Raw genomic sequence first — 25,567 nt, forward strand, 5'->3', positions numbered from 1 at the left:
AGACAGAAGGGGCATTAGTGAGCCCAAAAGGCATCACCAGGTACTCAAAATGTCCCTCCGGAGTATTAAACGCCGTCTTCCATTCATCCCCATGCTTAATGCGAATAAGATTATACGCCCCCTGAGGTCAAGCTTTGTAAACCAGCAAGCACCTTTAACTCTGGAGAATAGATCAGAAATCAGGGGTAACGGATACTGATATTTAATAGTAATTTTGTTGAGGGAACGATAGTCAATACAAGGCCTTAATGACCCATCTTTCTTAGCCACGAAAAAAAAACCCAGCACCTAAGGGTGAAGAGGATGGTCTAATATTACCCTTCTCCAACGACTCCTTAATATAGGATCGCATAGCCTCGTGCTTGGGTACAGATAAATTGAAAAGTCGACCCTTGGGAAATTTACACCCAGGGCTCAGCTCAATTGCACAGTCATAACTCCTATGAGGAGGCAAAGACACAGACTCATTCTCACTAAATACATCATAAAAATCAGCCAAATAGTCAGGAACATCATGCGACTGGGGAGAGGTGGAGAAAACAGGAGCATCACCAAGGGCACACCGACAACCCCAACTCACCACAGACACAGATTTCCAATCCAAAACTGGATTATGGATTTGCAACCAGGGAAACCCCAGAACAATGGTATCATGCAAATTATGCAACACCAAAAATCTGCAATTCTCTTGATGGTCTGGGGCGACCCGCATTACCACCTGGGTCCAAAACTGAGGTTTATTCTTCGCCAAAGGGGTAGCATCAATACCCCTCAAAGGGATAGGCGTCCGCAGAGGTGTCATAGGAAATCCACAACGTTTAGCAAAATCCAAGTCCATCAGGTTCAGAGCTGCTCCCGAATCCACAATAGCCTTAGCGGAAAATGTGGACAGGGAGCAGATCAGCGTAATTGCCAGAAGAAACTTAGGTTGAACACCACCCACAGCAAATGTGTGTGCAAAATGTTTCTCTCGTTTAGGGCAGACAGACATAATATGCGAGGCATCACCACAGAAGAAACACAGCTTATTACACCTTCTGAACTCCTGACGTTGCGCCCTAGACAAAACTCTATCACATTGCATAGGTTCAGACATTTGTTCAACAGGTGGCAACACCTCTCGTGCGGTTTTGCGTTCACGCAAACGCCGATGAACCTGAATGGCTAATGACATAGAATCGTCAAGACCAGAGGGAACAGGAAATCCCACCATAGTATCTTTTACGGTTTCTGACAAACCCTTCCGAAAGAGAGCTGCCAAGGCACCATCATTCCAGGTAGTAAGGACCGCCCACTTTCAGAATTTTTGACAGTACAACTCTGCAGAATCCCGACCCTGGCTCAATGCCAACAGGGCCTTTTCAGCCTAATCAATAACATTAGGTTAATCATACAACAACCCCAAGGCTTGAAAAAATGCATTCACATTAGTAAGAATAGGATCATCAGGTTTCAAAGAAAACGCCCAATCCTGGGGATCACCACGCAGCAAAGAGATGACAATTTTAACCTGCTGCGCGGAGCTCCCCGATGAGTTAGGCTTCAAGGCAAAAAATAATTTACAATTATTCTTAAAATTCAAAAATTTAAACCGATCCCCAAAAAACACATCTTGAGTAGGGATCTTTGGTTCAGCAGCATGTAAATGAGCAAGATAGGCGGAAATTCCCCACACTTCAGCAGTGAGCTGCTCCACACGATCAGACAATTGCTTCATCTCCATTGAGAAAGAAAAAAAAATTCCCCCTACGGCCTCAGAGACATAGAGGAAAAAACATGCACAAAAAAAAAAAAATTCTGACAAACTCTTTTTGTTTTTTTGTTTTTTTTTACAATTCTTTCCTGCTATTGAGTACCCTAGGATCTGCGGTATGGCTGGTGATTCTGTTATGAATGAGTCACCGAAGGAGGAAAAAACAAAAATACAAGCTAAGTCCAGAAAACCGGAGAGGTTGGTAGCTTTCGGATTGCAGACCCCTGATCTGATCCACAACAACTAACAGTAGCCGTGGGGGGTTCCTACGATGCCCTAGACCCCTCGATCACAGCCGGAGAACTAAATAGGCCTAAAGAAAGAAAGGGGAAATCTAAACTGCCCCAGAACAGACCCCAAAGCAATAGGCAGCCCCCAACATATAATGACGGTGAAGCAAGATGAAAACACTAACACAGATAGAAAGATAGGTTGAGCAAATGATGGGGCCCAAGCTAACTAAAAAGGACAGGATAGAAAAGCTGCTGTCTGCAATCCGTAAAAAACCCTACCAAAAAATGTCCCAACCGACTGATAGGAAAAACAGGCCCTGAAGTCGCTAGGACTTCAAAATGACTATATCAGCACTCAGGTAAATTCTGAAGACAGAGCAAAGAGAAAAAACTGATCAGAGACAAAAATGGAACTCAGCACCCCCCCCGACCGGGGATGGCTGAACTCCAAAAAACAAGGTAAACAAAACAAAACTAATAAGTTCAATAGCAGCGCAAAAACTTATCTTTGGGAAGCAGGAATCAGACTGGTCTCCAAGAATCCAGCAGAGAAATCACCAGCGACTCAGAAGGGCGTCGGCTGCCTTATATCCAGTCAGAAGTTCCTGTTACCCAGTCATCATCTACAAGATCAGGTGTTTGGTAATCAGCCTCACTACCTTCCTTCACCAGAAGAGGGAGTTCATCAGACATCGACGGTGAAGGGGAAAATGAACTCACAACACTGGTTGTTTTTCAAAAGACTCTGCTGATAACCCCAAACAGGCCATTTGCACCACCTGCCATGCCCGCATCAGCAGGGGTAGCAAAACTAGCAGCCTGACCACCATCAGCATTATCAGGCACATGGCAGCAAAGCACCCAACTTTTGGGGCTAAACCCCATGCTCCAGGAACATTGGATGTGGGTGAAAACACTGTTTCTTCCACTGTTGTGCGTGCAAGCAAATCCCCTGTCCACGGTGCATGCGAACATGCCTCCTGCCCTGCACCTCTCGTTGCCCACTCTCAACTACCACCATCATCAAGCACGTCCACGTATTTGTCACAGCCTTCAGTTGTCCATATCCCTGTCATTCGAATGCAAGCGTAAATACGCAGTCAGCGCCCCACAGGCCACAGTACTAAATTCACACATTTCACATCTGCTTGTGGTCGAAATGTTGCCTTTTAGGCTTGTGGAGATGGAAGCTTTCCGCAACCTGATGGCGGCGGCGGCCGTCCCAAGGTTATCTGTCTCCAGCCGCCACTTTTTCTCACGGTGTGCCGTCCCGGCATTACACAAGCACGTGTCCCTCAACATTACCTGTGCCCTGAACAATGCTGTTACTGGGAAAGTCCACCTAACCACGGACACGTGCACATGTGCTTGTGGGCAAGGATGCTACATCTCGCTGATGGCACACTGGGTTAACATAGTGGAAGCCAGGACCCAGACGGACCTTGGAATGGAATACGTCCTCTCGACGCCGAGAGTTGAGGGCCTTGCGTCAATCAGGGTTGTCCCCACAGTCTACAGCTTCTGCACCTCCTCCTCTTCTATAGCCTCGATCTCCGAAATGAGCACATCAGTCACAAGCTGAAAGCATTGCAGCACTGCCTCAGCCAAGCATCAACAGGCTGTACTGAAGCTAATATGCTTAGGTGACAAACCGCACAATGCTGAAGAGTTGTGGACAGCTCTGAAAGAGCAGGAAGATGTGTGGCTGACAATGCTGACCCTCCAGCCAGGCCTGGTCGTGGCCGGAACCTGGTCGCAGCTCTGAGGCAAGCTCACACACGTACCATGCCTGACCCCTGTGCATAACTTCGTTGAACGTTTTCTCAAAAGCTACCCAGAGCTGCTGGATCTGCTTATGAAAGTACGCCGCCTGTGTGCCCATTTTCGAAAGTCAGCTCCTGCTTCCGCCGCTCTTGCCGTGCTTCACACCGACTGGTGTGTGATGTCCCCACGGGTTGGAACTCTACACTGCATATGTTGGAATGGTTTTCTGAGGAGAAGAGGGTAGTTGTTGACCACCAGCATCAACAATGCCATTGTTATTCAGGTCAGACTCAACACATAAGACCTCAGGAGTGAACAAGGATGTCAGACATATGTGCCATCCTCCAAAACTTTGAGGAAGCCACCAAGATGGTGAGTGGCGATGACGCCATAATTAGCATCACAATCCTGCTTCTCTGCATTCTGAAAAGCTCTCTGCTCACAATGAAAGAGGATGTATTGCAGGCGGAGCATGAGGACATGGAGCAGTGAAGCACACAGGGTAATTACACACAACCCAGCCTCATGTCATCCCAACATGTATTGGTTGACAATGAGGAAGAGAAGGAGGAGGAAGAACAGGAGCTATTTTTATGCGCTATAGACGGTACTACAAGCACAACTGTCATACCGTCTGTTCAGCGTGGATGGCCTGAGGACAGGGAGGAGGAGGAGGACATCATGGTCAGTTGTCCTGTTGGTGAGGACACGGAAGGCTTGCCTGTTAGCAGTCTGGCATGCATGGCTGACTTTATTTTGCGCTGCCTTTCCCGAGACCCTCGCATTATGAAGATTTACGGTGACACTCATTTCTGGTTGGTGACACTTCTAGACCCACCCTACAAGGATAACTTTCAATCTCTTCTTCCAGAGGCAGACAGGTCTATTAAAATTGTGCAATACAAGAGGGCCCTTGTTGCAGAATTATTAAAAAAAAAATCCCACCTGAAAATGCAGGCGGAAGACGTCACAGTTCATTGGACAACCAAGCAGTACAGGCAAGAGAGACAACTCCAATCCAACAGAGGCAGGGGAATACTGGCCAAGTTCTGGGAGAGTTTTCTCAGACCCTCCCATCGCCCTTGCCCAGAAGCGCAGGGTAATGTCACAAGGAATGGAATGTTTTGGAAGATGCTGAGGGAGTACTTTGCTGACCGTACCAACGTCCTCCGTGATTCCTCTGTGCCTTTTAATTATTGGGTATCCAAGCTGGACACATGGCATGAACTGGCTCTCTTCGCCTTGGAGGTCCTGGCCGGCCCTTCTGCTGGCGTTTTGTCATAGTGGGTTTTTAGTGCCCCTGGTGGAATTATAACTGCTAAGCGCATTCGCCTGTCAACTGAAAATGCAGACAGGCTGACTCTTATAAAAATGAACAAGGGCTGGATTGGGCCAGACTTCTCTACACCACTGAATGATAATAGCGAAACATAACCTCCAATACAGTTTCTTTTTTTGGGAGGTGTATTCCCATGCACCTCTTGACACCCACACATGGGTATACGCTTCCTGATCTTGGCTATTTGGTGTCATCCTCCTCCTAATTCTCATCATTCACCAGACCACCAGCACCAGAACACAAGTGTGATAGTATTCAGTGCTGCTACAGCCACTCTAGTTTGTTGAAAGGGTCTTTAAGATGCTCGTCAAAATTTTTTTTAAAATATGTACCCTCCAGGGGGAAATGTTTATCAGCCCATACACTTAGTGTATGGGCATTTCAAGTAAAGGAGACCCGCCCCTTTATAATGGGAAAAAAACTTTAAGAGGCCTTCCTACACGTGCCTTCTAATTTTTGGCAGGCCTTGCATTCAATGAATGGGCAAACAAACACTATGGGAGACCCACTTCCTAATAATGTGAACATTGTTTTCAGGAGGCCCACCTCTACATCTGTTCCAAGGGTTATTGTGATGCATGTATCTTTGGTGCAGGGCGGGCCTTGCATTCAATGCATAGGCTAAAAGTATGGCAGTACCAAATGAATAATGTGAACTTGGTTTTCCGGTGTCCATCCAGTCCGTGGATTTAAAGGCTTATTGGGGTGTGTGTAACTTTGTGGCAAGGCGGGCCTTGCATTCAATGCATAGTTTAACAGTATGGCTGGACCAAAAGAATAATGGGAACTTGGTTTTCCTGTGGCCATCCAGTACGTGGATTCAAAGGCTTATTGGGGTGCGTGTAACTTTGTGGCAAGGCTGGCCTTGCATTCAATGCATAGGCTAACAGTATGGCAGTACCAAATGAATAATGTGAACTTGGTTTCCCTGTGCCCATCCAGTCTGTGGATTCAAAGGCTTATTGGGGTGCATGTAACTTTGGAGCAGGGCGGACCTTGCATTCAATGCATAGGTTAACAGTATGGCTGAACCAAAAGAATAATGTGAACTTGGTTTTCCTGTGTCCATCCAGTCCGTGGATTCAAAGGCTTATAGGGGTGCATGTACCTTTGTGGCATGTTGGGCCTTGCATTCAATGCATAGGCTAACAGTATGGCAGCACCAAATGAAAAATAATGGGAACTTTTGTTTCATGTGGCCATCCAGGATGTCTGTTCCAAGGGTTATTGGGGTGCAAGTAAGTTTGTGGCAAGTCAGCCTTGCATTCAATGCATAGGTTAACAGAATGGCTGGACCAAAAGAATGATGTGAACTTGGTTTTCCCGTGGTCATCTAGTACGTGGATTCAAGGGCTTATTGGGGTACGTGTAACTTTGTGGCAAGGCAGGCTTTGCATTTGGTGCATAGGCTAACAGTATGGCAGTACCAAATGAAATATAATGGGAACTTTAGCTTCATATCGCCATCCAGGACATCTGTTCCAAGGATTATTGGGGTGCGTGTAACTTTGGGGCAAGGCAGCCCTTGCATTCAATGCATAGGCAAACACTATGGGAGACCCACTTTCTTATAATGAGAACATTTTTTCATTGGCCACTTCTGACCCTGTGACAGGTCCTCTTTTTAAAGTTTAAATTTAAGAAGTAAAAAAGAAATCTCTATTCTCCCAATAAAAAATCAACAAATATTTGGTATCGCTGTATCTGTAGAGACTCACACTTTACAACTATTTTAATAATTATTCTGCAGAGTGAATGTTAAAAAATATGAAAAACTATCATAGTATTGCTGTTCTTGTTCATCCTGCATTGTAAAAAAATGAAATAAAAAGTAATTAAAATGATTAAATTTCATTGCAAAATGGTACCAATATAAACTCCAGCTCATTATAGAAAGAACATGTCCTCACAAAAATAAGATATTTTAAGAAGTGATTTTCTTGTGTATAAGTAGAAAAGCATAAACAAATATATATATAAACCATAGCTCCCAAGCGTCCCAATTCCCGCGGGACAGTCCCGTTTTAGACACCCCCCTCCCATGTCCCGCCCGGGACACTATTTTTCCTGCATTGCACTGAGCCGCCATGCCACGCCCCCCCATCCACCGACACCATGCTCGCCGTCCCAGATAGACGCACCGCAGCCTGCAATTATGTGGCTGGGCTGTATGTGTTCTGTGCGCAGAGGACCTGTGAGAGGGGAGGAGTCAGGGGTCACATGATCAAGGCCCTCCATGTCTATGTGGCTGGGCTGTGTGTGTTCTGTGCGCACAGGACCTGCGAGAGGGGAGGAGTCAGTCTGTCTGCACTCTGCAGGACTCTGCTGTGCTGGTTGTCATGGTGCTGGATGAGGTAAAGTTTCTGTGTGGGGTCAGGAGAGGTGTACAGAGCGGAGCCGCGCGTGTACGAGGTGTACGGAGCGGAGCCGCGCGTGTACGAGGTGTACGGAGCGGAGCCGCGCGTGTACGAGGTGTACAGAGCGGAGCCGCGCGTGTACGAGGTGTACGGAGAGGAGCCGCGCGTGTACGAGGTGTACAGAGCAGAGCCGCGCGTGTACGAGGTGTACGGAGCGGATCCGCGCGTGTACGAGGTGTACGGAGCGGAGCCGCGCGTGTACGAGGTGTACGGAGCGGAGCCGCGCGTGTACGAGATGTACGGAGCGGAGCCCTGTATCTATGAGGTGTACGGAGTAGAGCCATGTGTGTACAAGGTGTACGGAGCGGAGCCGCGTGTGTACGAGGTGTACGGAGCGGAGCCCCGTGTGTACGAGGTGTACAGAGCAGAGCCGCGCGTGTACGAGGTGTACAGAGCGGAGCCGCGCGTGTACGAGGTGTACGGAGCGGAGCCGCACGTGTACGAGGTGTACGGAGCGGAGCCGCGCGTGTACGAGGTGTACGGAGCAAAGCCGCGCGTGTACGAGGTGTACGGAGCGGAGCCGCGCGTGTACGAGATGTACGGAGCAGAGCCCTGTGTCTATGAGGTGTACGGAGCGGAGCCATGTGTGTACAAGGTGTACAGAGCGGAGCCGCGTGTGTACGATGTGTACGGAGCGGAGCCCCGTGTGTACGAGGTGTACAGAGCGGAGCTGCGTGTTTACAAGGTGTACGGAGTCACGTGTGTACAAGGTGTGGGGAGCAGCGCCACATGTGTACGAGGTGTACGGAGTGGAGCCGCATGTGTACAAGGTGTACAGAGCGGAGCCGCATGTGTACAAGGTGTACAGAGTGGAGCAGCGCGTGTATGGGGCGTACGGAGCGGAGCCGCGTGTGTACGGGGCGTACAGAGCAGAGTCGTGTGTGTACGGAGCGGAGCCGCGCGTGTACGAGGTGTACGGAGCGGAGACGTGCGTGTACGAGGTGTACTGAGTGGAGTCGTGTGTGTATTTGGTGTACGGAGCAGAGCCGCGTGTGCATGGGGTATGCAGAGCCTTGTATGTACGGAGTGGAGCCATATGTGTACTGGATGTACAGAGTGGAGCCAAGTGTGTATGAGGCATACAAAGTGGGCGTTTCCCACGGACACAGAAGTACAAGGCGGAGCCCCAAGGAGCACTTTAAAACTCGCACATGACGTTCCACCGGAAGTGATGTGCTGGAAGCTGACCGGAAATTAGGTAATTTCATGAGGAGATTGTGACGGAACCAGGAATGCTTCAGATCCATCACCATGTCCTCCTTCGACAGCGTGGACAGCATGATCGCCTTGGAATCAGGGATGCCAACCATGTGAGCGGATCATGATATGTCCTGCACCGACCTACATTGGGAGCTGGGCTGCTATAGTATCCATATAGAATCTTTCTTTCTTTCTCTCTCTCTGTTTCTTTCTTTCTCTGTTCTTTCTTTCTCTATGTTTCTTTCTCATTCTCTGTTCTGTCTTTCCCTCTCTTTTTCTTTCTCTCTCTGTTCTTTTTCTCTCTAATCTTTCTTTTTTTCTTTCTCTCTCTCTGTTCTTTCTTTCCTCTCTTTCGTTCTTTCTTTCTGTCTAGCCTCTCTTTCTTTCTGTTCTTTCTTTCTTTACTTCTTTCTTTCTCTCTGTTCTTTCTCTGTCTCTCTCTGTTCTTTCTTTCTCTCTATCTCTCTGTTCTTTCTTTCCCCTCTTTCTTTCTCTGTTCTTTCTTTCATTTTTTTCTCTTTCTTTCTATCTTTCTATCTTTCTTTCTCTCTTTCTTTCTCTCTGTTCTTTCTTCCCCTCTTTCTTTCTCTCTATCACTCTGTTCTTTCTTTCCCCTCTTTCTTTTTCTCTCTGTTCTCTTTCTTTCTCTTTCTCTCTCTATCTATTCATTCTTTCTTTCCCCTCTTTCTTTCGCTCTCCCTCTGTTCTTTTTTTCTGTCCCCTCTTTCTTTCTCTCTCTTTCTCTCTCTGTTCTCTCTCTCTGTTCTTTCTTTTTTCTTTCCCCTCTTTCTTTCTCTCTCTGTTCTTTTTTTCTGTCCCCGCTTTTTTTCTCTGTGTTCTTTCTTTCTTTTTCTTTCTTTCTCTTTCTTTCTTTTTCTCTGTTCTTTCTTTATTTCCCCTCTTTATTTTTCTCTGTTCTTTCTTTCTTTCCCCTTTCTTTCTCTCTCTCTGTTCTTTCTTTCGCTCTCTGTTCTTTCTTTCTTTCCCTGTTCTCTCTCTATTCTTTTTTTCTCTCTTGCTCTCCTTTTTTCTTTCTTTCTGTCTATTTTCTTTTTTCTCTCTGTTTTCTTTCTTTCTTTTCCTTAGTACCAGTCAGTGTGCCCACAGTACTAGCTACTGTGCCCATAATGCCAGCCACTATGCCCCTAATAGCAGTCAGTGTGATCAGCAGTGCTAAATGGGTGTGACAGGGCATGGACATGGGTGTGACTAGTTGTGAAATGGTTGTGGTCAGGGGCGTGGCCTAAAATTAGCAGCCTTTGTCCCTCTCTCCCTTCTTCAAAAGTTGGGAGGTATGTATAAACAGATATTGCATTGGTCATTTTTTATGACAGCTTGCCTTTACAAGTAATCTGCCCTGCTTCCTGTGCTCGGGCACTTACTTTTATTGTCGCCTTTTTCATAAAATCACTGTTTATTAGCTAGAGTCCTTATGCTTATAAGCTGTGGCTCCTTTCATCATTTAGCTGCTGATTAAAGCATCATGGCACTGTTTTTTTAATTGCAGCGCTGGAGTGGTGCTTCTAATTTAAGTTCCTTGCCCCTTACCTTATACTTACCAGCTGCTGTCTCCCGTCGGTCTTCTGCAGTTTGTGACCTGCGGATAGCTCAAGTGTTGGCTGGAACGAGCCAGGGGCCACTTTTCAATGCTAGTCAATGAAAGCCTTGTTCTGTCTCCTATGCAATTGCATTGAGAACTTGTGACTATTACTTCCGACTTTTGGCCAGTCAGGAGTCACAGTCACAAGATGATGCTGCAGGTCCGGAGCAGTGCCGATAAAAGATGAAGTGGCCGACAGCTAAGGCTACTTTCACACTAGGGTTTTTTTGCGGTGCGTTTTTTGCGCACACAAAAGCATGAAAAAACGCATCATGAGTTTGTCTGCATTTTTTAAAAAAAAGCATGCATTTTTTTGCGCATACATGCGCATTACAATGCGCACCCATAGACTATAATGGGTGTTTTGCTGTAAAAAACGCATTGCGTGCGCATGCGTTTTTTGGGGGGGGCATGTCAGACGCACAAAAAATGCCACAGGATGCATCTTGTGCGCCCGAGCGCACACTACAAAAAAATGAATGCGCATACAAACGCATGTGTATGCGCACCTATGCGCACCCATGTAAAAGATAGGGGAAAAAACGCATGCTTTTTTTGCGCTAAAAAACAGCGCAAAAAAAACGCAAGTGTGAAACCAGCCTTAGTATAAGACTAGGGGCAAGGACCTTAGATTAGGTTATAATTAGATTATAATAGGGGGTGTGGCTTGAGCTCTGCCCATGTGAGCAGCAAGAGCTCAGAGCTCCTGCATGTATCCACACAAAGCGACACTAAGCTTATTAGAGGAATTTTGTTCCTGTCCAAATCTTATTGGATCACCTTTCTGAAGCTGGTCTCAACATTTTGACACCAGGATTGCTCATTTTGGGTGAGGGAAACCCATTTTTTCAGCCTTTTACATGCTGTGACTTGGGAAGGAGTGGAGAGGAGGTGGAGGGATCTCTTGCTTTCTTTGTCCTCTCACTGCCCTGGCTTGAGAGCCTGATACAGGATTTTTACCTAGAAGACCACTTTGAAATACCTCTGGATTACCAAGAAGTGCCCCCCCCAGATTGATTTGGCGCCTGTGCTGCTGCTTGGAGGTGAGACACACTGAAGATTTGCTGGCAGGGGCTGGCGGTGCAGAGAAGGTCATAGCTACACTTCAATCAGCTGTTTGGGAAAAGAAGTTCCAGCCGTCCACCCTGCTTTGCACTGTTATACTATTACAGTGGTGGCCCTGGTCTCAGGAGAGTAACTGGGCACCATGGAGACTCCAGCATCGCCGATATCCTGACTGCTTTGCCCCTGAGACGTGAGCCTGGAGGACAGTTGTTCTGAGACTGCTAGGTTCCGGCTTGAGGGAGTCCCCAAGGGAGATGAGCTGGTCACTATACTGTACTTGATGTGGCCCGCTTTATGAACAGTGACACTGTGCGTTGTCTAGCTCTGAGAGCAGGCTGAAGTGAAGTGTATGTTAGCTGACTGGCAAAAGTTGACCACGCTGCTCTCGTAGCCCCTCACTAGCTTCCCTGCTACAGCTGATTGACACCTTAAGATTGCTGTGACTTGGTCTGGGAGGAACTCTCTGGGGAGCTACACCGGCTCCTGCATTGTTTAACCTGCGGTCTGCATGAGGAAGCGTGACATCCGGTGCTGACGTGGACTGAGAGTGGGCTGGAGAGACGTACATACCAGCTGATTGTTGAAAGTAGTCCCGGCCTATCTCTGCTTTCTATTGCCACCCAGCCTCAGCTGTGAAGTCAGTCTGAGGGAAACCCCTGGTGCCGTGCCTGCTCCTACCTGCTCCTGTACTACTGAGACTGCGCTCATCTTACAGAGCAGAATAGTGAGGGCTGACATACATCTGGAGAGTGACGGGGGGTTACCCGGAACTGTCTGAGATTATACATCCCCAGCCACATCAGAAGCACCTGCATTGTTCCTGTGTTGTAGCAGGGTACCCAGTTTAAGGGAATCTCTGGTGGGTCAGACACGTTGTTACTAGTGCTGCAGTTTATAATACAAAGGGACATAGGTGGTGACTGACGGCTATCACTTACAGTCTTCAAGAGATTGGTTTGTTAAGTGCGGTGCTGCTGTATTTACAAACTACATTCATAAGCAACACTTTAAAACTTGAAAATTTCCCTTGTACAATGCTTCCTGGGAGATGTGACTCCTTTCTAATTATGCAACTTTTTTATTGAACTTGGTCTTCAAAACATGTGTCAACCTGACAACTAGATATTTCTGTTGAACCTGTCTTATTTTTACAAAACCTGCTGAACTGATAGGGGTCCAGGGTGCAATATTACTACAGTTATAAATAGTGTGTGTAATTTGTTACTAGTATTAGTTTATATACCTCTTCCTTCTCAGAGGAGTGGCTATATTCTGCATTTCACATAGATTTTGTTTGCTGGCATCTTTTATACCTCACAAAAGTTAAATCATGTCCACAGAAGGGAAATCAAGCTATAAATCACAGAAGGGTAGACACATCCCAATACAGCTCAAAATCTTGGGGGGGGGGGGATGTTGCTAATTTGGTAAGTTCAGTGAAGTCAAGGTCCCCTTTAAAGAAAGACCCTCCCGAAAGTGACCCTGCAAAAAAATCCCTCTCCACAACTTATAGCAATGTTGCTAAAGGGGGGGCCATTTCCAGGGTGACCCCCTCCTCATCTCAGTTAGCTGGTGGTAAGAGGGAGGGAGGGAGACCCCCAGCACAGCTCTTGGGGAAAATTTCGCTGTGACTGAAGAAATGGACACAACAAAATCAGCTAAGGGGGGGGGGGGCGGAAAATGGAGATAATAGGACACATTCGACCGCAGAAGACTCGGACTGCCCTTCTGATGACTATTCCCCTAATGTAAGTCCAGATAGGCAGAGAGCTAAAAGAATACATACAAAACTCTCTCTTCCAACAGTAACTCCACACCCTGCTATTAATTATGAGGAATTTGTGGGTTCCTCTAAGCAGACCACGGAGGGTTTTATGGCCAACCTTTTTAAAGCTTTCAACGATTCCATCAGATTAGGTTTCGAGGCACAGAACAAAACCCTTAAGGTACTGTCACACTAAGCGATATCACTAGCAATATCGCTATAACTTGTGACGTTAAAGCGATATTGCTAGCGATATCGCTGTGTGTGATGCTTACCTACAACCCGCTCCCCTGCTGGTTATCGCTGATCGCGCGAGAACGTCCTGGACCGTTTCTCGTCGTCAGCTTCCTGCAGCGCTTCCTGTGGAGAGACGAGCGACGAGCGTGGAGCCGGGCGGGAGGACGTCAGGATCGCCTAGTGTGACAGGTAAGTAGCGACCCCCGTCCCCTGCGATGTCGCTGGTGAGATCTGCCTGTGTGGCAGCTCACTAGTGACCACTTAGCGATGTACCAGCGATCCTGACCGCGTCATATCGCTGGTCAGGATCGCTGGTACATCGCTAAGTGTGACAGTACCTTTAAAGATACGTGTGATGCAATAAACAGGAGACTTGATAAAGTTGAGAATAGGGTAGAGGCAATGGAAAAAGATACAGGATTTCTTTCTAAACAAAACTCGTTACTACAGGCAGAAATCAGCACTCTTAAATCAAAGTTAACCGATTTAGAGGACCGCAACAGGAGAAATAACCTGAAGATTAGGGGGATCCCTGAAAATGTATCCCAGAATTAACTTTCTGGATACGCAAAAGATATGTTTAAAAAGGCAGTACCGTCACTTTCAAATTTGGAGTTAAATATTGATAGGATTCATCGTCTTCCTCGTCCCAAGGGTTTATCTAAAGATAAACCTAGGGACACAATACTACGCATTCACTTTTTTGATGCCAAAGAGAGGATTGTACAAAATATCATCGAAAAAGGCTCTTTTCCAGAACCTTACAGAGACATCAAAATCTTCTTGGATTTTTCGAAGGAGACGATGGATGCCAGGAGAGCTTTTAGAGATGTTACTGCCAAACTAAGAGACCTTAAAGTGCCTCACCATTGGGGTTTTCCAACAAAGCTGTTAGTTTGGTACACTAATAGAAACCACGTAATTAATACAGCTCAGGAAGGTTCCAGATTTCTAAAATTCCTTCTAGAGGAACCTGAGATTAAGGACAGAGATTGAAACAATTGTTTATAATCTATGTATGTTTGCTTACATACTTAAACTAGTGGGGATCCGTGGGGGAACTTTGCCACAATTTTTTAATTTTTTTACCCCGCAAATAGGTGAGACTCCAATTTTGGAAGTCCGCCAGGAGGACTCTTACAGTCTTCACTTTTGTTTAATAGGCCTTGTTAGGCCAATTGTTGCTTGACTACTTGATTACTTTTTTTACTTGTTTTCTTTCCCTTTCATTGTACTTAATGAATATTCTATCATACAATGTTAGGGGTCTTAACAGTCCCAATAAAAGATATGCTTTACTGAAAGAAATTTCCGGTACACATGCTGAATTGATATGTCTGCAAGAAGTCAAGCTGGCGAAGGATAACCAACTGACTTTTAAACACAAATCTTTTCCACACTTGTTTAAAGCAATTTCTCCATCAAAGAAGGCAGGAGTGATTACAATGATCGGTGGCGCTGTCCCATTTCAATTTGTCAATGAGGTAGCAGACCCATTGGGCAGATTTCATATTCTCATCTGTGTATTAAATAATTCACCTTGCACATTAGTGAACATTTATGCTCCAAACAAAAACCACATCTCCATTCTGAATAAGTTACTAAAAAAAGTTAATGAGGTTAAATCAGGAGACGTCATTTTGTTGGGTGATTTTAACATAATTCCTGACAGTACAATTGACTCATCCTCTACAGTCCGTTACAAAGCTCCAGTGCTGAATAAATGGCTAAAGCAAAATGAGCTTTTTTGACATCAGATCATTGCCCTGTTTTGGCAGATTTCTCTTTAGGCCCGATTTCTGAAAATACATACCTTTGGAAATATAATCCAACTTTACTTAAGACTTCAAAATACAGGCAGGAAATTGAGGACCTAATTACTAATTATTTTAGAGAGAATGCTTCCCCCGAAATAGACGCTTTCACTTTATGGAACGCACCTAAGGCAGTTATCAGAGGCGGCCTTATTCAGATTGCGTCCGTATATAAGAAGAAAAGTAGAGAAAATATCATTAATCTTCAGGCCCAAATCAGTAAGAAAGAACAACAACAGATCAGTTTACAAACTCCTTCCTCCACTATCTAAGCGGAGATTTTGGGACTTAGGCAAAAACTGAGGTCTGAAATTACACTGGAGTACGACGCTATGAATAGGGCCTCTAAATTCAAGTTTTACACATCCTTTAATAGACCTACTAAATTCATGATGGCTAGATTAAAGAAGGAGAGAATCAATAGGAGAATTAACAAAATTATTACACCTGCAGGTAAAACCCTAATACACCCTAAGGATATAGTCAACTCCTTTGCAGAGTTCTTTCATAATTTGTACAACTTAAAGGAAGACCCTAGTACTCCCAGTGTGGACACAGGATCTATTAATGCTTTTCTTTCTAGCATTAATTTGCCCAAGATATCTTCGGCAGATCTTGACTTTGGTAATGGCTCTTTTAATGAAAAAGAAGTGATTGACACCATTAACAGACTCAGGACCCAGAAAGCTCCAGGACCAGATGGTTTTTCTAATGAATATTTAGGTCATTTTCAGGTCTTCTCGCTCTCCATTTGGTGTCGGTCTTTGAAGCTGCATCCTCTCGGGGCTCGTTCCCAAAAGAAATGTTGGAAGCGACAATTATCATGATTCCCAAGGGGGGGGGGATCCTGAGAGGTTTCGGAGTTATAGGCCAATATCATTGATCAATAGCGATGTCAAAATTTACTCTAAAATTTTAGCAGACCGTTTAAAGAATATCTTACCATCTCTACTTTCAGATGATCAGATCGGCTTCATAAAGGGGCGTCAGGCTTCGGACGGGACAAGGAGAGTGATAAATCTGATAAATAAAATTGAGTTATCTGGCTCTCAAGCATTTTTTTTTTAACACTGGACGCCGAAAAAGCATTTGACAGGCTGAATTGGTCATATCTCAAAGCCACCCTTGAAAAATTCGGTTTCGACCATAGGTTTCTGTCTTCAATTTTTGCACTTTATTCGGCGCCCAGTGCAAGAATATACGCCAATAATTTCCTGTCTGTTAAATTTACCATTTCCAACGGCACAAGGCAGGGCTGCCCTTTGTCACCTCTTCTGTTCGTCCTGGCCATTGAACCCCTTGCTGAGAGAATCAGATCTAATACTGATATTCAGGGTTTTAGAACCCAACATCGCGAGTATAAAATTGGTCTATTTGCAGATGACCTGTTTTTGACTCTACTCGATCCTAGAAAATCCATCACTGCATTGACTTTGGAATTGGAGCTCTTTACTAGGGCCTCCTATTTTAAGGTCAACAAAAATAAATCTAATTATCTGACTTTTAATTTGGACAACCTGGAAATTGAAGAGCTTAGGAAGGAGAATGAGTTCACCTGGGAGGAAAAAGGGGTAAAATACCTGGGGATAACTATAACTAGTAATCTACCGAATATTATTAAAACAAACTTGAATGAGATCCTCAGGATTGTCTCTCTCGACACTTCTTTCCATGCTCGACTAGCTCTTTCTTTATTTGGAAGAATATTGACTATTAAAACTATTACTTTGCCGAAGATTCTCTACTTCTTTAGGGCTTTGCCTTTGACTATCCCTCATAAATTCATCAATAAGATTCAAAATTTGATTAATTCTTTTATTAGGGGAGGGAAAAAGGCTAGAATCTCGAGAGACTTTCTGTATAAAAACAAACGTAATGGAGGCTCAGGTTTGCCAAATATACATGTGTACTATCAGGCGCTCTTGATCAAACAAAGCTGGTTCTGGTTTTGTGACAAGATTCAACCTGACTGGACTGACTTGGAAGATAATGTGGGTAGACATGTATCAGCAAAAGAGCATTTCTTTAATTTTATATTCCATTACCCGAGGCTGATCTCATCCCACCCAATTTTTAAGCCAATCATACTTGCATGGAGAATATTCTTAAAGCCTTCAAAAATGTACAACAATCGGGTCCAATTCAGGAAATTCCCTTTACAACTACTTGTCTCTGTATACAACATTCCTCTGTCGGAGTCTTGGCTTAGTTCAGATATTAAAAGAGTTGGAAGCCTCTACGAGGGAGACGGATTTCTCACCTTTAGTAATGTTAAATCTAAATATAACTTGACATCTTCCGAATTAGTGCCCTTTTTAATCCTAAAGGAGTACATTCAGAAACTTAAAAAAATCAATAACATTAACCTGGAGATATTGGTATCATTGCTGTGCAACGCTAATAACAAAATATTTGGAATTTAAAAAATGTATATAACTACTTCAATGGTGATGTGGTTAGCTCCAAAAATGCATACATGAGGAGGCAGGAGTCTGAATTGAATGTGGCCATAGAAGACAAGCAATGGGATAGTGCCATCAAATACACCTACCAGTCTAATATTTCAATGACTCTTCATGAATCATATTTCAAGATTCTAACCAGGTGGTATTTCACCCCTATTAGATTATCGCATATAAACCAGGAGCATTCTCCCCTTTGTTGGAGGAACTGTGGTCAACAAGGAAACCTTTTTCACCTGTTCTGGGGCTGCCCGAAGATTAAAGATCTTTGGAACAGAGTGTCACTGCATATCAATTCCTATTTCCAAAATTTCAAAATCACTCCGCAAAGAGCTTTGCTGTCTCTAGACTTGGAACTTGTTGACCCGTCAGTTAAATTTGTTATCATGCATATCTTTCTAGTAGTAAAGAATGCAATTGCTTACTTGTGGAAAAAATCTGACCCACCATTATTTTGTGAAATTTTGGACAGACTTCATCAGCATAGTTCCATAGAAAAGAGATTTGCAACCGTTAATCATGGATTAATCAGATATTCCAACAAATGGAAGGTTTGGAACACTAAATTCTGTAACACTTAATTATACTTGGTGCGGTTTGAATTCGCTAACTTGGATTCATATATATGTACATTGTATGGGTTTTGATACATTACTTATGTATATTCATGTACTTGTAAGGCATTGTTAAAAAGACTTGAGTTCTCTACTTTTTATTCCCTTAATCCTCTTTCCCACCCTTTTCCCTTTGTTAATTCCCTTTCTTTCCCTTCTTTCCCTCCCCTTTTCCCAACCCTTATTATTTACTAAAATCCAATAACAATGTTTGAAATAATTAGATTATAATGCCAAGCACAATAAATCAATAAATTAATACTGTAAATAGAAATAACCTTTTAGCTAGTGGCAGTAGGATTGTTGGAGGGGTCAAAGTTTATGAATATTGAGGACTTCACAGTGTGCACTGCAGCAGGATGATAATATTGAAATGTTCAACATAATGAATAGATGGATACGACACTCATCAGAAAAAAGTCACTTTATTCAATGCCTGTACTGGTGAAAAGAGGTATAGAGCAGATCTCCTACAGCCGTTTCATGCAATCAGCGCTTTCCTGAGGAGCACAGACTGTAGGAGAATACATACTTTGAGTTTATATGCGAAACGCTGAATTTTGTTTTGTTCAATAACGTCTTTCAGTTTGGTGGCCACTGGTATGCCCAAAGCACTGGTGTTCCAATGGACACTCCAGTAGCACCTACTTGCCAATCTGCTTTTTGCAGGATGGGAGGAAAAGTATATTAATAATATCATTACTAATTTATAAAATATTTATTAAATATATTATATTTTGGAAAATATATTGATCAAGCCTTGATTATCTGGTGTATATGCTATCCAGTTGTAAGATGACTGAGTGGGGTAGACGTGGCTGAGCTGTAGCTCCTGCACGCTCTGGCACCCTACAAGAGAACTGTGTCCCATTCCAGTGTGCTGTTACGTGTGCGGTGCTTCACATTCACTAGTGGGCTATAGGCCTCTACTGACTCCAGGCTTCCATCTTCAGGAACCGCTGCACACAACTCAGGTGACACCAAGTGCTTTACAAACAGTCAAACTTTTTTCTGAACAGTTCAGAGTCCTTACCGTGGAGAATGTGTGATATAGCACAACAGGTTACAGTCTTTTCCTCAGGTACCGGACATAAGTTCAGCCCTAGCACTCATTCCCGATAGAGCATCCCTTTTCCTGTTGTCTCCACTACCTCTAGGGTTCCCTCTCTACCGATGGCAGTGCATCCAGATTCCATAATCCTCTGACTTTGAGGATCCGTGTCCACCTTCTCCCGCAGGCCTGCAAGTGAGATGTGCCTATGGCCCTGGTGCCAATCTCGAGGTCCCGGGCCCAACAAATGGATCTGCATGGAGAAGTTTTATGACAATCCACTGCCCTGAGTGATAGGCCTATGTTGGCCCTAGCAGACCACTGCACTTGAACTCCATGAAGAACTTGCTTAAATTTTCCACTACTAACCACACATAACCAGGGAGTATCTCTCCTTTTATTAACACTATTCCCCTCCTATCTGTGGGCCTTCACCTAACATTAACTATTCCTTATCTATTTCCTATCTCTACAGTATATTACTAATAATCCTTGTTTCCTTTTATCTATAAAACACTTATCTTTATACACTATCATGGGGTTTCTGCATTTGACCCACTATTCTACACATTACCTTAACATATTACATAGTGATTATATACATACACATTAAATTACTCACATTACACTAATGCACACAGAGTAGGGATGGGGTAAGACAGTCCATATCCTCACAAAGTCATGCCTTGAGAAAGCGCTGATGGAGTGAAACACCGGTAGGCTATCTGTTCCATATTTTCTTTTACCTATTCTTGTATGTGCACATAATAAAGTGATTTTACTCCCTAAAGATCCATCTGGTGACTGCTGTGTCTGTTCAGTTTAAACATTGGGCTTATTCACTATACTTTAATACTTGAGCACTATCAGCCAAACACTACAAGCCTGTTATTAGGACTGTCCGTATCTCGTCTGATGTCGTCATGAAGGTAGTGTTGATGATTACTTTATTACATAAAATTGAAATATTGAAATCCATTCAGTTATTAGGATAAGCAGATCTTAAAACCACAGCAAGGTAATATTACAGTAATAATCTGTGCAATTAGAATAATAGTGTGTTTTCTTTGTAACAGGCGGCATTGTCTATATTTGCTATGGTTGGAGGCCCTCTTCTTGGATTATTTTCCTTAGGAATGTTTGTACCTTTCTGCAATCCATTGGTGAGTATTCTTTAAAGAAAATTCTGTTTTCTAAATTTTCAAGAGTAGCAAATGTTATTCGACTCAAGTTTATAGATCTGCTTTACTTCTCCAGTAGCTAAGAAAAGGTGAGAAGGAAGAGCTTACTATTCACATAGACCTGTCACACTAATTTAATACAAAATTTTCATGTACAGGGAGCCATTGTGGGGCTGCTTTTTGGGTTCTCTATGTCTTTATGGGCTGGAATAGGGGCTCAGATCTACCCCCCACTGCCTGAAAGAAGTAGACCTCTACCATTGTCCACTGCCTTTTGTAATTTCACTGATATCTTGAACATTACGACTATTACGGAAATGCCAGTAACAATGGTTGTCTCAGCAGCACAAGATCAAGCCAGTGAGAGGTGAGACAGATATAGAACTCGTAGATTCTTGAATTTGCTTTGATTTTTATAATTATCAATGACTTTGCTTCTAATGAATCAGAATGATTTTATTAGTGGTACGACCACCACTGAAAATGATTATACAGTATACAGTATAATGTTAATTTCCTCTGTTCTTTCTTTTTCTTTTTAGGCCAGTGCTTGCTGACTATTGGTATTCGTTATCGTATTTATACTTCAGCATTTTGGGGACCCTTGTGACTGTATTTGTTGGTATAATTGTTAGTCTTTTGTCAGGTATGAATTAAATTGGTAGTATTGGTAATATTATGATGCTGGATACAAAATAAAACAAGTATGTGATCCTACAACAGGTTAAAGCTTGCTACATGTATACTATAAATGTCAAGTATTGGATTATTCTCAGTGCCCCAAATATACAATTTTCAAATGGGTAGGTAGAGATAAGTGGCTACCAGAGATTTCTCTAAGCATTTCTCTCCAGGTGAAACTATCTACTGCATCTTATTTGTAAGTAGTTTGTTCGCACAGCAGATTTTCTAAATCTTTTGTGACTGTAATAATTCTTATCATTCACTCTCAAAAACTGCTGAAATCTGTCTACAAATCTGTCTGCAGTGATGAATCAAATTATAACTGCTGTATAAAACTCTATGGAGAAAGGGTTTGAAGCTGGCTTCTAGTGCATGGAGAAAACTGCTTTAGAAGGCTGCACACAAGTCATTTGATGGCCAGAAATATTGATACTGCTCATGTACACACAGGATAGCTAAAAGTGTACTTACAGTACAAATTAACCCCTTTACACCCCTAATTGGTTTGCACGTTAATGACCAGGCCAATTGTTACAATTCTGACCACTGTCCCTTTATGAGGTAATAACTCTGGAACACTTCAACGGATCCCACTGATTCTGAGAATGTTTTTTGTGACATATTGTACATTATTATTATTTATTGTTATAGCGCCATTTATTCCATGGCGCTTTACATGTAAGGAGGGTTATACATAAAAACAAGTACAATAATGCTAAACAATACAAGTCATAACTGGTACAGGAGGAGAGAGGACCCTGCCCGCGAAGGCTCACAATCTACAAGGGATGGGTAAAAATACAGTAGGCGAGGGTAGAGCTGGTGATGCAGCGGTTTGGTCGATCGGTGGTTACTGCAAGTTATAGGCTTGTCGGAAGAGGTGGGTCTTCGGGCTCTTTTTGAAGGTTTCGATGGTAGGTGAGAGTCTGATATGTTGTGGTAGAGAGTTCCAGAGCAGGGGTGATGCGCGAGAGAAATCTTGTATGCGATTGTGGGAAGAGGAGATAAGAGGGGAGTAGAGAAGGAGATCTTGTGAGGATCGGAAGTTGCGTGCAGGAAAGTACCGGGAGACGAGGTCACAGATGTACGGAGGACTCAGGTTGTGGGTGGCTTTGTATGTCATGGTTAGGGTTATGTACTGGAGTCTCTGGGCAATGGGGAGCCAGTGAAGGGATTGACAGAGGGGAGAAGCTGGGGAATAGCGGGGGGACAGGTGGACTAGTCGGTCAGCAGAGTTTAGAATAGATTGGAGGGGTACGAGAGTGTTCGAGGGGAGGCCACAGAGCAGGAGGTTGCAGTAGTCAAGGCGAGAGATTATGAGGGCATGGACTAGGGTTTTTGCAGATTTTTGGTTGAGGAATGAACGGATTCGTGAAATATTTTTGAGTTGAAGTCGGCAGGAAGTGGAAAGGGCTTGGATATGTGGTTTGAAGGAGAGATCAGCGTCATGGATTACCCCGAGGCAGTGAGCTTGTGAGACTGGGGAGAGTGGGGTCGGGGGGTGGGAGTGGGTGGGGGTGGGGACTGGGATAGGTTTGTTGGGGGGGTCACGTGAGATGGGAGAAAGATGATGAATTCTGTTTTGTCCACGTTAAGTTTCAGAAATCTAGCAGAGAAGAAGGATGAAATAGTGGACAGACATTGAGGGATTCTGGTTAGTAGGGAGGTGATATCTGGTCCAGAGATGTAGATCTGTGTGTCATCAGCATAGAGATGATACTGAAATCCATGAGATTCTATGAGCTGTCCCAGGCCAAAGGTGTAAATGGAGAAGAGCAGGGGTCCTAGGACTGAACATGGGGGACTCCGACAGATAGGGGGCGAAGTGAGGAGGTGGTGTGTGAGTGGGAGACGCTGAATGTCCGGTCTGTTAGGTATGATGAGATCCAGGATATAGCCAAGTCTGTGATGCCAAGGGATGAGAGGGTCTGTAATAATAGGGAATGGTCCACTGTGTCAAAGGCAGCCGACAGGTCCAGGAGGAGGAGGACAGAGTAGTGTCGCTTGCTCTTGGCGGTTAACAGGTCATTGGTGACCTTAGTAAGGGCAGTTTCAGTGGAGTGGTGTGACCGGAAGCCAGATTGTAAGCGGTCGAAGAGGGAGCAAGAAGAGAGATGGGAGGACAGTTTAAGGTAGACGTGTTGTTCCAGTAGCTTGGAGGCATAGGGGAGAAGTGATATAGGGCGATAGCTAGATACAGAGGATGGATCAAGAGAGGGCTTTTTGAAGATAGGTGTGATGGAGGCATGTTCTTATAATAGTGGTAAAATTTCTTCGATATATATGTTTATTTGTGTAAAAAATGGAAATATGGCAAAAATCTCGAAATTTTCAAACTCAAATTTTTATGCCCTTAACCCCTTTCTGACATATGACGTACTATCCCGTCCATGTGCCCTGGGCATTAATGCCCATGGATGGGATAGTACGTCATACCCGATCAGCCAAACATGACCGCAGCATTCCGGGAGCAGGCAGAGGGGCTGTCAGCTGTGACATGGGTCCCAATCGCTCCCATGGTAACCCGATGTCGTCATGACGACATCGGGTTACTAGAGCTCAGAGACTTCCTGCCATGCGCAGTGCATGTCAGGAAGTCTCTGAGGTTAGTGCATAGAAGCTGCAGCGCTGACAGCTTATATGGCATGCAGATCTGCATGCCATATAAGCAATAAGCCTGCAAAAATGAGTGTCCCATAGTGGGACAAAATGTAAAAGAATGAAATAAAAAAATGCTTTTTAAATCATTGTAAAAATGTAATAAAAAATTATACTTAAAAAATCTTTTTACTCTTAGACCTGTGACGGGGACAAGGGGGCATCCTCTACGTCTGGAGGAGAGAAGGTTTAAGCATAATCACAGACGCGGATTCTTTACTGTAAGAGCAGTGAGACTATGGAACTCTCTGCCATATGATGTTGTAATGAGTGATTCCCTACTAAAATTTAAGAAGGGACTGGATGCCTTTCTTGAAAAGTATAATATTACAGGGTATATACACTAGTTTCCTTAATATTGCGTTGATCCAGGGAGCTAGTCTGATTGCCGTATGTGGAGTCGGGAAGGAAATTTTTTCCCCAATGTGAAGCTTACTGTTTGCCACATGGGTTTTTTTTTGCCTTCCTCTGGATCAACATGTTAGGGCAAGTTAGGATAGGATATGGGTTGAACTAGCTGGACTTAAAGTCTCCCTTCAACCTAAACAATTATGTTACTATGTATATTTATTCCATCATTATATCAATATTTGAATAAAAAAATCTAAACAATAAAAGTACACATATTTAATATCACCACGTCCATAATCACCCGACCTATAAAACTGTCCCACTAGTTAACCCCTTAGTGAACACCATTAAAAAAAAAACAAGGCAAAAAATAATGTTTTATCATCATATTGCCGAACAAAGAGTGGAATAACACGCAATCAAAAAGACAGATATAAATAAAGAAGCTGCCACATAGTTCCATCACCGGAAAAATAAAAAAATTATAGCACTCTGAATAAAGCGATACAAAAATAATTATTTTTTCTATAAAATAGTTTTTATTGTATAAAAGCGCCAAAACATAAAAAATTGATATAAATGTGGTATTGCTGTCATCATACTGACCCAAAAAATAAAACTGCTTTATCAATTTTACCACACGCGGAACGGTATAAACACCCCCCTAAAAGAAATTCATGAATTGCAGTTCATTCTGCATCTCAAAAATCAGAATAAAAAGTGCTAAAAAAATGTCATGTGCCTGAAAATACCAATAAAAATGTCAACTCGTCCCGCAAAAAACAAGACCTCATATGACTCTGTGGGCCAAAATAAAGAAAAATGATACCTCTCAAAATGTGGTGACGCAAAAACTATTTTTTGCAATAAAAAGCATCTTTTAGTGTGTGACAGCTGCCAAGCATAAAAACCCGCTATAAATAGTAAATCAAACCCCCTTTATCACCTCCTTAGTTAAGGAAAAATAATTTAAAAAAAGTATTTATTTCCATTTTCCCATTAGTGTTAGGATTAGGGTTAGGGTTGGGTGTTATGAATGAGTCACCGTAGGAGGCAGACACAAAAATAGAAGCTACGTCCAGAAAACCAGAGAAGTTGGCAACTATCAGATTTCAGACCCCTGAACCTATCAACACAACTAGCAGTAGCCGTGGGGGGTTCCTACGGAGCCCTAGACCCCTCGATCACAGCCGGAGAGCTAGATAGCCTAAAGACAGAAAAGGAAATCTAAACTGCCCCAGAGCAGACCCCAAAGCAAAAGGCAGCCCCCAACATATAATGACGGTGAAGCAAGATGAAAAAACACTCACACAGACAGAAAGATAGGCTGAGCAAACGATGGGGCCCAAAACTAACTAAACAGGACAGGAAAGGAAGGT

At 43.7% G+C, this 25,567-nt stretch overlaps 1 protein-coding gene across 1 annotated transcript in view; it reads left to right on the top strand.

Moving 5' to 3' along the window:
- Positions 1 to 25,567, top strand: part of LOC141048955 (sodium-coupled monocarboxylate transporter 1-like) — a 125,296-nt gene that overhangs the window by 67,668 nt on the left and 32,061 nt on the right. Inside the window, exons 11-13 of the mRNA XM_073545024.1 lie at positions 20,391 to 20,477; positions 20,654 to 20,862; positions 21,038 to 21,141. Of these exons, the coding sequence (XP_073401125.1) occupies positions 20,391 to 20,477; positions 20,654 to 20,862; positions 21,038 to 21,141 (400 nt within the window). The remainder of the gene's footprint in view (positions 1 to 20,390; positions 20,478 to 20,653; positions 20,863 to 21,037; positions 21,142 to 25,567) is intronic.

This window comes from Dendrobates tinctorius, unplaced genomic scaffold (genome assembly GCF_039654945.1).
Source record: "Dendrobates tinctorius isolate UK_male_01 unplaced genomic scaffold, ASM3965494v1 ptg000139l, whole genome shotgun sequence".
Lineage (NCBI taxonomy): Eukaryota > Metazoa > Chordata > Amphibia > Anura > Dendrobatidae > Dendrobates > Dendrobates tinctorius.